Genomic DNA, 13474 nt, shown 5'->3' with positions numbered 1-13474 from the left:
CGTGAGTGCGCACCTGGGATCTGAACTGGCGAACCCCAGGCCGCCGCAGCAGAGCCCGTGCACTTAACCGCTTGCGCCATTGGGCTGGCCCCTTTCTTTGTGATCTTGATATGTTTTTTCTTTTCTTGCCTTATTGCAATATATATGACACAATAATAGGCACAGATTTGAACTAATGCTGTTATAATGTCCTCATTGTGACAAGACTCCTTTATGTCAGGCTTATAAACCATAGATACAATGTTGGAGAACTTTGTTATTAGAAATTCTTTTTAATAAACAATCTTGAGTTATTGGAACTTTAAAAATTATTTTTCATGTATTTATAATGAGCATCAGTGTCTGTTTTGATATTATAATATGTACTCTACTAAATGCAGTGTAAGGAATTTTGATAAGTGTTTGTTGGCAATTTTGACAGGTATTTAAAATTTTTTTTTAATCATTTGGAGGGGTGAGACCAACAGGAGCTTAAGAAAAATTCATTTCCATGGAGGAAGGGAGGGCTAATTTTATAGGCTAAGTTTACAGAGAAGCATGTTAAGCAAAGTGAGAGAAAAGGAGAGTTGAAATTGGGATAGAAAATCAAGTATCTAAAATGTGAACAATATCCTTGACTGTTCATTGTAGCAGTATGTCTGTAATTAAATAATGTTTGAAATGTGGCATAGCAGGATAAAAGGAGAAATAGATTGAAATTTAACTCTAACACTTCCAAGCTGTGTGAACTTGGGCAAGTGACTTATTCTTAGCTTTTTTTAAAAACTGTAAAATGGAAATAATACTAAGCAGCTTGCAGTATTGTTAGGATTAGAAATAATATACATAAAGCCCCTGACATGTATCAGGCATGCAATAATGTGTAGCCAAGATTATTATGGGTCTCCATCCTTTATTATTTACTTATTAAGTTATTATATGTATTAAATTGTTATAATTTATTGTTGGATATCATTAAATATCATATGTCACCAAAGGAAGGGAACAAGATCTTGGAAGAACTCTGTCCTGCTAAAACTTGATGTTCCTGGAGCCTTGCACTGATGAATGAGGAAGAGTGATGATAAACCGTTGCAGTGATGGTAGTTGGATCACTTTCCAACTTTCTTCTATCCCCTGTTGTCCTTACCCCAGTTTGGAGAGTCAGACAAGTGTGTTTATTTCCCAAAGCCTCTGAGGATCTCGCCTGACTTTGAGACTGTGCTCAGCTGTCCCGGAGCACCTGGAACCCAGGATTGGGGTGGGAGCTGCCGCTGTGGGTGGCTGTGGAGCCATTGAGGGTCACTGCAGATGACTACGACAGCCAGGTGGCCTTTTGCCAGGCTTCGTCTTCATCGTTTGCTTTCCTGCCCCTTCCCTTTTTCTATATCTGGACTGCTTGGCTAGGCGTCCTTGGCTAATGTTGTAACCTGTCTCTTTCTTCTAGAATTCTGAAGGTGGACTCTATGTATGCATGAATACATTTTTGGCCTTTGGAAGGGAACATGTTGAAAGACATTTTCGAAAAACTGGACAGAGTGTATACATGCACCTGAAAAGACATGTGCGAGAGGTGAGATACACACTCCAGATCAAGGAGAACTGGCCTTGATATATTTCCTGTAACGTTGTCTTAGTGTGGTTTATCACATGGAGATTTTACTGTGCCCACATAACTTCTGATTCTCTTTGATGATGGGAAACAAAAATAGCACCGTTTGCAGAAATACATAGATTTCCCCAAACCTTATCTTAACCGGTTTTACATTTCTCTTCCTCTAAACTTCTGATTGGAGTTAAGAAGACATGAGTTAACTGAATTGAAAAAAGATTAAGTGAAAAAAATACAGAAAAGTCTGCAGCATATTGCCAGAAACACTCATGGATCCAAAAATCAGAAATCAAAAATATTTGGATATTTTTCTTCAGATTTTTTTTTTTAGAGAAAGAGCTTTCCTGAAAGTTCAAGTCCTTTTTGTTTCCCTCCATCCCCAGAAGTAACAATGGCTGTGAATTTGTTGTTTCTCATTCCTGTGCATGTCATTATATTTTATTTACATATGGGTATTCATGAACAATATATAGTATGACTTTATGTGTTTTAAAGATGTAGATAAATACTATCATATTGCTTCCTATAATTTGCTTGGAACTTTCCCTTTCACCTTTGTGAAATCTATCCATGTTGCTATGCATCTGGATGTACTTAATTCATTTTAATAGTTGTTTGGTATTCCATCTTATGAGTACCTTGTCATTTCTTATTCTGTTCTCCTATTGATGAACAGTTAGATTGTTTCCATTTTTTTTGTTTCTACCAACAATGTAACAATTAACATTTTTAACCATTTCTCCTGGGGGTACATATGCAAGATTTCTTTAGGAAATATATCTAGAAGTGGTAATGCTGGCTCGTGGGTGTACTTATCTTCTTTTTTACTAGATATTGCCAAATCCTTCCCAGAGTGGTTGCACCAATTTACACTCCTATCTGTAGTGATTATGAATGTCTGCTTTCCCACACCTTCACCATTGCTTGGTCAGACTTTTGATTTTTGTCAAGCCAACGGTTGTGAGGTGGCATCTAGATATTTGGCATTACTTCTGTGAGGGTTGAACATCTTTATATATGTTTATTGGCCATTCTGGTTTTCTCTTCTCTGATTTGCTTTTTTTTATTTTTGTCCTATTTCCCTATGGGTTTATCTTTTTCTAAAATTTTGATTTAGTTCTTTTTACATGCTGGATACCAAAACTTTGTCTGTTATATACAAAATTTTCTTACAATCTGTGGCTTGTCTTTTTGCTTCGTTTATGAATTATTTTGCAGAACAGAAGTTTTGAATTTTGATGTAGTTAGATTTATTAAACTTTTCTCTTATGAATTGTGCTTTTGTATCTTGTCTAAGACATCGTTTCCCAACTCAAGGTCATAAAGAAATTTCTTCTAATACTTTTTTTTTTTTAAAGTACTGTGTGTGTGTGTCTTAACATTTTAGGTCTTTAATCCATCTGTAATTTATTTATTTATGTTTTATTTTATTTTATTTTTTTGGTGAGGAAGATTAGCCCTGAGCTAACAACCATTGCCAATCCTCCTCTTTTTGCTGAGGAAGATTGGCTCTGGGCTAACATCCATGCCCATCTTCCTCTACTTTATATGTGGGACACCTGCCACAGCATGGCTTGATAAGCTGTGCATAGGTCTGTGCCCATGATCTGAACCTGCGAACCCTGGGCTGCTGAAGCAGAGTGCGTGAACTTAACCACTACGCCACCAGGCCGGCCTCTAATCCATCTATAATTTATTTTTGTATTTGTTTGAAGTGTGAGAATCTACTTTTTATTCTCCATATTGATAACCAGTTGTCCCACTATTACTAGAGTAGTGCAGTGTTTCCCAGTGATTTATGGTGCCATCTTTTTTGTATTTTAACTTGCCCTTCACACTTGGGTCTGTGTTAGAGCTCTCAGTTCTGTTCTGTTGATCTTATTTGTCTGTGTCATTGGTGTGGCGAGCCTTGATATCTGGTAGTGCAAGCACTTTTTCCATGTTCATTTTTCCCAGAACTTTCCTAGGTTTAGACGTTTATTTTTCTATATGGATTTTGGAATCAGTTCATCTAGTTTAAAAAATCTTGTTGAGATTTTGATCACGATCACACTGAATTTGTAGATTAATCTGTGATCCATATCATTGTGTAAGCTCCACGAGGGCAGGGACTTGTCTGTTTTGTTCATTTCTGTGTCCTCAGCACTTAACAGTGCCCAGCACGTAGTAGGTGCTTCATAAATATTTATTGAACGACTATTCAACATGGCCTACCTTTCTATTCAGGTCTCTTTTATATCCTTCAATAATATTTTGTAATTTTCAACAAAGGAGCTTATATTTTGTTAGAATTTTTTTAGGAATCCTATAATTTTTGTAACTATTGTTACTGCTGTCTTTTATTTTTAAATGTATTTTAATTGGCTATTGATGGTATTTGGGGATGTTATTAATTTTCAAATATTGATTTTATATTTAGCAACACTGTTCAACTTTCACTTTAGTCCTAATAGCTTGTGGACTATCTTGGATCTTCGAAATAGTCAACGCTGATTTATTTGAAGTTCATCTCATCTCTCACCCTAGCCTACCTAATATGTTCTCTGTTTAAGTTCCAGACAAAGGAGAGATCCCAAAATTGGACAGTGGCCAGGAGGTCAGATAAGTTATAAACTCAGTTAGCTTTAAAATAATCTAACGTTGGCCTAATATTATATGATTTACATTCACTACTCCTGTTAGGTGGGACATAGCAACTCTTAAGAAGTTTGCTTTGTATCATCTGTCTTAGTGTAAAGTGATGGAGTTTTAGGAAACTGGGGGAAAAAAAAATGAAGCTGAGGCCCAGAGACTTGAAATAACTTGCTCAGGGCCACAAAGCTAGTGGCAGAACTGTAGAATGCCGGTAATCTTGTACAGTTAGCTCTGCCTCTGAAATTTTAAGTTAGCTATTTCACTCTCTGACCACAACCCTCTCTCACTCATTTCTTTTGTTCTCCCTCCTTGAGAGCTCCAGGCCTGGGACTTGTCCAGGCAGCGGCTTCCCGTGCTGTTCAGCCTGCTTCTCAGGATCCGTGACTAAACATTCTCTCGTCACCAATACCCTCAACTGGCTTACCTCCTTGTCTTGTCTCCTTAACTGTCCTCCAGAACTCCAGCCAGGCGATCTTTTAGTTTCATCCTCTGCTTCTGTGCTAGGAATCTGCACTACCATGGGGTTGGGACCATGTCAGATTCCTGGCCTTCCCCCTTTCACTGGGCCCTCTCACTGCCCCGAAAACCTAGTCTATACCCTCTCCCGCTCCAAACTTTGGATGCTTCCCTCAAGCCTTTATCAGGACCCCCCTCAATGTCAGAAAACAGTGTGACTTGTACTTTACAGAGAGAACAAGGACCCCTGGGCAGAGCTCCCTGAACTCCTTTCTTCCCTCCTGGGAACTCACCTGCATTAATTCCACTTTCGTTTCCTCCCGTCTCCGCGGAAAGCTGTGTTCTGTCTGTCCTCGTGGTCCCGTTTCCTTCTACCTCGGGAAACTTGCTCCTTCGTTAACTCCACTCCCTCTTATATCTCCAACTTCTCCCTCTTCTGGCCTTTTTCTCCCCCCTTAAAAAAGAGCACACCACAAAACTCGCCCTCTAATTTTCTTCCTCCTTTAGTCATCCCATCCTTCAGTTAAAACAAACATGTGGATGAAGAGAACAGATTAGTGGTTACCAGAGGGGAAGGAGGTAAGGGGGAGGGCGAAAGGGGTCAAGGGGCTCATATGTCTGGTGACGGATAAAAACTAGACTATTGGTGGTGAGCTTGGTGCAGTCTATACAGAAACTGATATATAATAATGTACACCTGAAATTACGCAATGTTGTAAGCCAATACCACCTCAATAAAATTAAAAAAAAAAAAGCTGCTTTAAAAACTGTTCTGTTCTCATCATCTCTACCCACCTCCCTTTAATTTCCACAGTGTGGTCCCATCGATCTTCCTGCTGATCCGCTAAATCTGCCTGAGGTTGTCAGTTACCTCTTGTTGCCACACTTGGTGCAACAAGTGGTAAAACTTGGGTTTTAGTCCTGATTTTACTTGACTTTTTGAGTCTTTGAAATTGTTTTCCTTTTGGAACTGCTTCTCCCAGCTTTCTTTTAACACTGTTCTTTCCTGGTTTTCCTCCTGCTCTCAGACTGCCCTTGCTCACTTTCTTTCAGTAGCATTGCTTCCTTCTTTTACCCCTTAAAAATCGGCATTTCCTAGGATGCCGTTTGACCATCCTGTCTTCTTTCTCTGAAGCCTGCTCTTCCTCGTCAGTGTCATCCATATCCTTGTTTAACCACTGTCTCTGAGCTGATGACTTCCCAATCGGTATCTCTCCAGAGCTGAAGATATGACCATCCCACTCTGACCTGGCTTTTTCTGTTGGAACATCTCATAGGTACTTCAAGCTCAGTGTGCCCAGACTGAATGAATTGTCCTCTTTCTCGGAGTTGTCCTTCATCTTGAGTTGAAGAGACCTAGACATCCTTTGGATTCTGTTTTCCTTCCATGCTGGTTGGTGACCAGGTCTAGTTATGTGGGCCTCCCAAATAGATGTGAAGTCCCCCGTGTCCTCTCCATCCCTGCTGTTCTTATCTCAGTGGTCATTATCCCTTCAAAGGACTAGTGCTGTAGCTTCCTGACTAATCTTCCTTCCTGCAAACTTGCCGCCTTCAAACCTGCCCCGTCTGCTTGCTGCACCCAGAGTGATCTTCCCAAGTGCATGTGTCTGTGCATCTGTGGCACACTGAAGCTTAAATCTCTGATGTCTCTGTCTTTGTTGCAGGGTGAAGTCTGAACTTTTTTGCATGTGAATACAAGGCCCTCCGTGATCTGGCCCCTGTAGCCTTTCTAACCCTTATTCTTACTCCAGCAGCTTTGTGCTCCAGACATAGCAAACCACTTCTTATTTCTGGAATACATCATGATTACGTGCCTTTGTACATGCTGTTTTCTCTGTCTAGGATTCCCTACTTCTATCCCCACTCCTCTTTTACCTGTTGTACTCCCTGTGGTTGGGATATCTCTCCACCTATCCACCATCTATCATCCATCCATCCATCCATCCATCCATCCATCCATCCATCCAGCCATCATCCATCCATCCATCATCCATCCATCCACCCATCATCCATCCATCCATCATCCATCCATCCATCCATCATCCACCCATCCATCCAACAAATATTTGCTGAGCATCTGCTCTTCTTACCTGACCTGTCCACACCCTCAACCTCCAGAAGAACTATCATTTCCTCCTTATGATATGATTGTACCTTTTTCACACCTCTATTAACACTCACCAGAATCTATTTGTTTGCATATATGTTCCCCAATTGTGCTGGTGGACTCCTCAGGGGATGGAGTGCATCTTCATTCACTTTGCAGCCTGAACGCCAGCACAGAGCCTGACATACAGGCACAGTCATGTTTACTGACCGAGGAGTTCCGGTTTCACAAACCCTGCTGATTTCTGGTGGTAACTGATGCAGACGCAGAGGTGATGGTCTTTGGAAGGAAGACATAGTTTTTACTTTTTTTTTTTTCCTGAAAGGAAGTGGATCTAATCCAAGTCTAAGGCGTGCATCTCACAATCAGGGAGAGCTTCACGTTGCAGCAGGCCTTCCTGTAGCTCCTCTCCTTCTTTCTCCCTGCACCATCATGCAGGAATGGAGGTGACAGTGGGGTTGGAACAATTAAAAGGATGCCATAAACCTCTCTTCCTGTAGAGAGATTTCAAGCGACCTCCAGAATTGTTAAATGTGCCTTTGATACAGGTTTATTTCATCCCTTTTTGAGGCAGGAAAGTGGAGGGGAGAAGACAGAGGCTCTGAGACCGTGGAGGAGAGGAGAGGGATTCCAAGAGAGGAGACTAATGCATTTGGCATTAGTGTTTGGATAGATAGGTTGTTTTTTTATGTTTTTTTTTTTTGTGAGGAAGATTAGCCCTGAGCTAACATCCGTTGCCAATCCTCCTCTTTTTGCTGAGGAAGATTGGCCCTGAGCTAACATCCATGCCCATCTTCCTCTACTTTATATGGGACACCGCCACAGCATGGCTTGATAAGTGGTATGCAGGTCCGCGCCCGGGATCTGAACCTGCCAACCCTGGACTGCCGAAATGGAACGTGCGAACTTAACCACTATGCCACCGGGCCTGCCCTGAGAGACAGGTTTTTGAACTAAAGTGTTCAATAATTTTCACATTCCGAAGATGTGAACTATAAACTTATAGTAGAAGCTGTAATAACTTAGTGTGAGAATCACAAAGATGAGTCAGCCTTCAATGCCAAATAATAAAATGTGGAAAAGGAGACTTAGGACTGATAAGAGGACAAAATAAAGACACAGCAAGGCCTTGATGCTGCCATAATGTGTAGGTACTTGAGAAGATGCTGGAGTTCAACCCGTATACTGTGGTGTGTAGGAAACTAGGAAACATGTTCTTTTCTGTTAACTGAAAGAACATACAGTGTGGAAATATGATTTTGGCCATTTGAAACAAAAATTTTTATAATCCTGGGCCTGGCCCCGTGGCCAAGTGGTTAAAGTTCCATGCGCTCCATTTCAGTGGCCCGGGTTCACGTGTTCGGATCCTGGGTGTGGACCTGTTCTACTCACCAGCCGTGCTGTGGCAGTGTCCCATGTACAAAAAAATAGAGGAAGATTGGGACAGATGTTAGCTCAGGGTGAATCTTCCTCAAGCCAAAAAAGAGGATTGGCAACAGATGTTAGCTCAGGGCGAATCTTCCTCAGCAAAAAGAGAAAAAAAAGTTTTATAATCCTATTTGAGAGTAAAATTTTTTGTGCGAGTGTCGGAAGGGTAAAGAATGACCACTTTTGAGCCCAGCCCCATGGCCGAGTGGTTAAAGTTCCACATGCTCCACTTTGGCGGCCTGGGTGTGTGGGTTCAGATCCCGGGCATGGACCTACTCCACTCACCAGCCATGCTGTGGCGGTGTCCCATATTTAAAGTAGATGGAGATTGGCACAGATGTTAGCTCAGGGCTGATTTTCCTCAGGCAAAAAAAGGGAAAGATTGGCAGTGGACGTTAGCTCAGGGTGAATCTTCCTCAGCAAAAAAAAAAAGAATGACCACTTTTGCATAACCACTTGATGGGTGTTTATTTCATTGCTGCCACCAGAGGTAGAAAATACATGAAGCATAGGATGGCAAACATAGTCGTCAGTTAGTGCTCCAAAAATGTTTAGGGACGTTAGACTGAGGTTTAATATGATATGACCAGAATTTAGCAGTGACTATGTATCAGTATTTATTAACTCTTTCAACAATAATTGTTGGGCATGCCGAGGGCCAAGCACTGAGGGCCCAGTGGTAGCAGGAGAACAAGAGCCACCCCTCCTGGAGCAGCTGCCGTCTCTCCAGAATAGCTCCAACGTTGGGTATGGACTCCAGCCTCTTGGGAGTACATGCTAATTTGAAGTTGAAGCATCTATTTCACCGTGGTTCCTGGTTCCACTTCCCTTTCCAGAAGTGTTTTTCTTTATAACTTGGGAAGATAATCAGGTGGAACAATAGCATTGCCCTGAATTCGCCTACCTGCATTGACCTGGGTCAAGTTCCTGTTTATCCTGGAATCTCTAGTCCAGGTTGAATATTTCCTCTTGGCCCTTTATGAAAACTGGGAACGTCTGAGATATACTCCTCCATCCCCCCAAATCAGCTGTTCTGTAGGCTGCATTTTAACAATTTCTTGTTTTCTTTTCAGAAGGTAAGAGGAGCATCTGGGGGAGCTTTACCAAAAAGGAGGAATTCCAAGATGTTTTTAGGTAATGTAAATAGTTATCAATAGTGTGCCCAGATTTTCTGTGTGTGCGTGTTCGTGTGCATGTGTGCGATTTGGAGTAATAGGTTGTTTATTGCTCTACAATTTAAGGATGAGAGAAACGAATTTAGCTTGAGATGATCTGCCTCCACTTTTGTGTTTACCTGGTGGTGAAGGATGCTTTTAGCACTTTTAGTTGCGTATAGTATTTTGAAGCCATTATATTTATGGTGACTGGAGAGTCATTGCGATTCTTCTTCTGGTCTCTTCTTCACTGCCTTTAAAGAAAAGACAAGTTTTCTTTTTTTAATATTAGCCAAACTACAGACTTTATTTGGATTTCACCATTTTTTCCACTAACGTCCTTCTTTTGTTCCAGGATCCCACGTTGCATTAGGTTGTCCTGTTTTCTTAATCCTCTCTAATCTGTGATGGGTACCTCACAGATTTTTTTTGTCTTTAATAATTTTGACATTTTTTTTTAAAATTTTTTATTTATTTATTTTTCCCCAAAGCCCCAGTAGATAGTTGTATGTCATAGTTGCACATCCTTCTAGTTGCTGTATGTGGGATGCGGCCTCAGCATGGCCGGAGAAGCGGTGCGTCGGTGCGCGCCCAGGATCCGAACCCGGGCCGCCAGCATCGGAGCGCGCGCACTTAACCGCTAAGCCACGGGGCTGGCCCGTTATAATTTTGACATTTTTGAAGAGTACTGGCTGTTATTTTGTAGACTGTACTTCAGTTTGGGTTTGTCTGATGTTTTCTCGTGGTAAGTCTGCGGTTATGCATTTTTGGTGAGAACACCACAGAGGGTACTCTCCTTAGTGCATGATATCAGGGGGCACATGATGCTGTGTCTTCATACGGGTGATGTTAACCTTGATCACTTGTGAAGGGGGTGTCTGCTGTGTTTTTCCACTGTGAAGTTACAGTGTAATTAATAAATATCTTGGGAGTGATACTTTAAGACTATGCTAATATCTTGTTTCTTCTCAGAGTTTTGCCTACTAATTTTATCATCCATCAGTGGATTTTGCCTGCAACAATGATTGCTGTGCTGTTTGCCCAACAGTGGTTTTTCTGTCTCCTTCAGTCAGAAGACCCAGTTTTGCTCATGCACATGAGTACTGGTTTCTCTATCATGTAATCATGGTTATATTTCATATTAAGCTTTGATAAGGTTTTCCCAGGAGAAAAAGTGGTTTGATAATGTTTGACCAAACAAGTTTATATCCCTAAATGCCTGGGGTTATTGTTTGAAAGGAATTTCAAAATTGTTTGCATATTATGATTTCATATTGGTAAAGAAATCTGTACACATATATACATGTGTGTGCATGTATGTATATGTATGTAAATATCTATGCATATATGCATGCATATCTGTGTGTGTGTAGGTATACATATGTATATGTGTGTCTGTGTACATATACATGTTTATACACACACACGTATACATCTATAACTAGGAGTCTGGAAGAATTTGGCAGAATGTACTCCACATTGTTAATAGTTCTTGCCTGGTGGTGGGATTGAGGCGATTTTTATTTTCTTCTTTTCACTTATCTGTATTTAATTTTTTTCTGTAACAAACATATGCTAGTGTTGTAATAAAAAGACACATTAATTATGTGAAAAGTGAAGCCATTGGAACAGTTGTGGAGCTGAGTTTCCTTCCTGCTTTGATTCTCCATTTCTCCTTGCTGGGCCCATGCGTGCTGTCTTTTCTCCTGATTTTCAGCTCGTGGTTTTCTTTATGAGGCTGATCTGCAGTTGATTTTTCAACCCTGACCAGTCTTTCCCATTTCTCAGCATGTCTTTGGACCACAACCCAAATCAACCAACCAAACCCAAACTAGCTTAGAATGAGCCCCAAAGCTAAAACAATTGAATGGATTCTGATGTTTTGGTTATCTTTCAGTTCTCTTCCACTAGTATAGATAATTTGACTTCCTCAGAATTAAGTGACATCAGCATGATATTCTTGAAGGTGGAAAAAATGAAACATTTTGACCTACTGTTGTGATTTTTAATTATTTTCTTTGGTTAAACGAAGAAATTAGCTGACTTCTTGTCCTTTAACCTTTGTGTCTTTTACTCAAAAGACCTTGAGGTTTGATTTCTCTTATGATTATTTTCATGGTAGAGGATATTGTCAAGTATAACTGTTCTAAAAATTAACCCAAAGGTAAGCACTGAGATTTTGTGCTTCATACTGTGTGGACCCCTTCCGTTGCTTCCTGGGAACTCTCACCCCCCATTTCATTTTAGTGGGACTTTTTCTACAGGCTCCTCTCTGTGTTCACTCAGCATTCCTTATCTTAAAAACCACAGGATGTGCCTAAAACTCACAGCCCAGCAAAAATGTTCTGTTTGGACTGTACCCGTCTTTTGAAAATTTAAATTTGAATGCCATTAGCTCTCTGGGGCTTCCCCCAGGCCCCATTTCTCCCTATTGTTTTATAACCAGATGTGTCACAAATTTAGGTTAGCTACTTCATCCCATGAAGAATTTGGTTTTACAAGCCCTGATTTACAGCCCACTCAACTGATGCTTCATATCGCCCAGTGTCAGGCACTTTTCTCTTGTCACTCTGATCACAGCTCTGTGTTCAAGTTGATGTGGCCTGTAAATTAATTTCAGTGAAAGACTGTATTAGGATTACATCTGCCTTGTGTAACAGAAAACTTAAAATATTGGTGATTTTAAACAAGATAGATGTTTTTCTGTCTCATGTAGAGGATGTTGGGAAGTAGCAAGTCCAGGCTGGTGTGATCGCCTCATGTTCCATCAGGATCTAGACTCTTCCCATATTCTGCTTCACCCTGCATCCTGGCCTGAGATTTCCAACCTCATGGTTACTTCATGGTCTAAGATGGCTGCTGGAACTCCAGTCATCACATCCCCATTCTGGAAAGCAATAAAGACAAAGGGAGAAGGACAAAAAATCTAATTTCCCAGTGGAGTCAGTTTCCTTTTGTTAGCCTTCTCACAGATCCTCATGCAACACTTCAGTTTATACCTCTCTGGTCAGAACTTGGTCACAAGGCCACACCATGTGCTGCTCAGGAGACTGAAAAGTAGATTCTATTAACTGGCTTCACTGAATAATGTCTATTAGTAAGGAAGAATGGGAGACTGGATACCGGGAGGCAGCTAGTAGCCTCTGCCACAGACCGCTTCCCTAAAGGGGACATTGGGGTGGTCTCTTCATGGAGAGGAAGAGAACTCAGAAGTCTCTCGCAGTCTCTCTTGTTTCTTCAACTAGAAAGTACTTTTTCATTGCTGTTGAAATGTAGTTATGATGCCCCCTTCATAAGCTTCATAAAAACGCGTGTAGATGACTAACACTTTCTCCTGGATAGAGGCTTTTTGTCCCCATTCACTTGATGACTTTGTGAATAATTCCTTTTCCATTGGCTCAATGGTGACACTGAAACCATTGAATCATTCAGTTATGACCTTTAATATTGATTTTATTAGGGAAACTGAGCCCATTAGCTGGTGCTCAATGGCTTACCCAAGTCTCCTGAGCACCATCCTGCCCCTCAGCAGTCAAGTCACTTTTCCTCTTGATTACTTTGATGTTCATTCAAGTGAAATCACAGTTAAGGATCCTTCCCTCAGTTCTAGTTTTGCTGGTAATTTTTTTTTTATCAACAATGACAATTATTGATAATTTTTGAATATTTGAATTTTATACTTCTTTTTGTATTTAGGATTTAAAAAAGGTTTTTTGAAGACATAACACATGGACAAAACTTAAAATTGAAAAATTATGAGAGGCTCTATAATGAAAAATACATTCTCCCTCTCCCTTCCCTGTCTCCCAGCCACTTGGTTACTCTCCCCAGAGACAAATAGTATTTTCTGTTTGTACATCCTTATATATCTTGTATATTCTTCCAGCCATAGTCTATACATATACCCTGCTTTTAGACTTTTTTTCTGTAGACAGTGGGGAGCCATTAACACTTAGGTTCCCAAACTGTGCTCTGAGGCACCCTGGGGTGCTGCAGTGAACTCACAGGTGCAGCATGGGATGTTTTAACTCTTCAGGGGAGCACAGTGATGCTCAAACATTGCATGAGCTATTAGCTTAATGTAGTTTCACTGTTGCAGTATCC

The 13474-nt window shown here is 40.7% G+C and overlaps 1 protein-coding gene across 1 annotated transcript in view; it reads left to right on the top strand.

Annotated features, from left to right (window-relative positions):
* Positions 1-13474, top strand: part of USP13 (ubiquitin specific peptidase 13) — a 111143-nt gene that overhangs the window by 22714 nt on the left and 74955 nt on the right. Inside the window, exons 2-3 of the mRNA XM_004424691.3 lie at positions 1427-1552; positions 9290-9350. Of these exons, the coding sequence (XP_004424748.1) occupies positions 1427-1552; positions 9290-9350 (187 nt within the window). The remainder of the gene's footprint in view (positions 1-1426; positions 1553-9289; positions 9351-13474) is intronic.

Source organism: Ceratotherium simum, chromosome 15, assembly GCF_057802395.1.
Source record: "Ceratotherium simum simum isolate JZ-2026a chromosome 15, ASM5780239v1, whole genome shotgun sequence".
Lineage (NCBI taxonomy): Eukaryota > Metazoa > Chordata > Mammalia > Perissodactyla > Rhinocerotidae > Ceratotherium > Ceratotherium simum.
The sequence above is the reverse complement of the archived record's forward strand: the minus strand, read 5'-3'. Positions and strand labels throughout refer to the sequence as shown.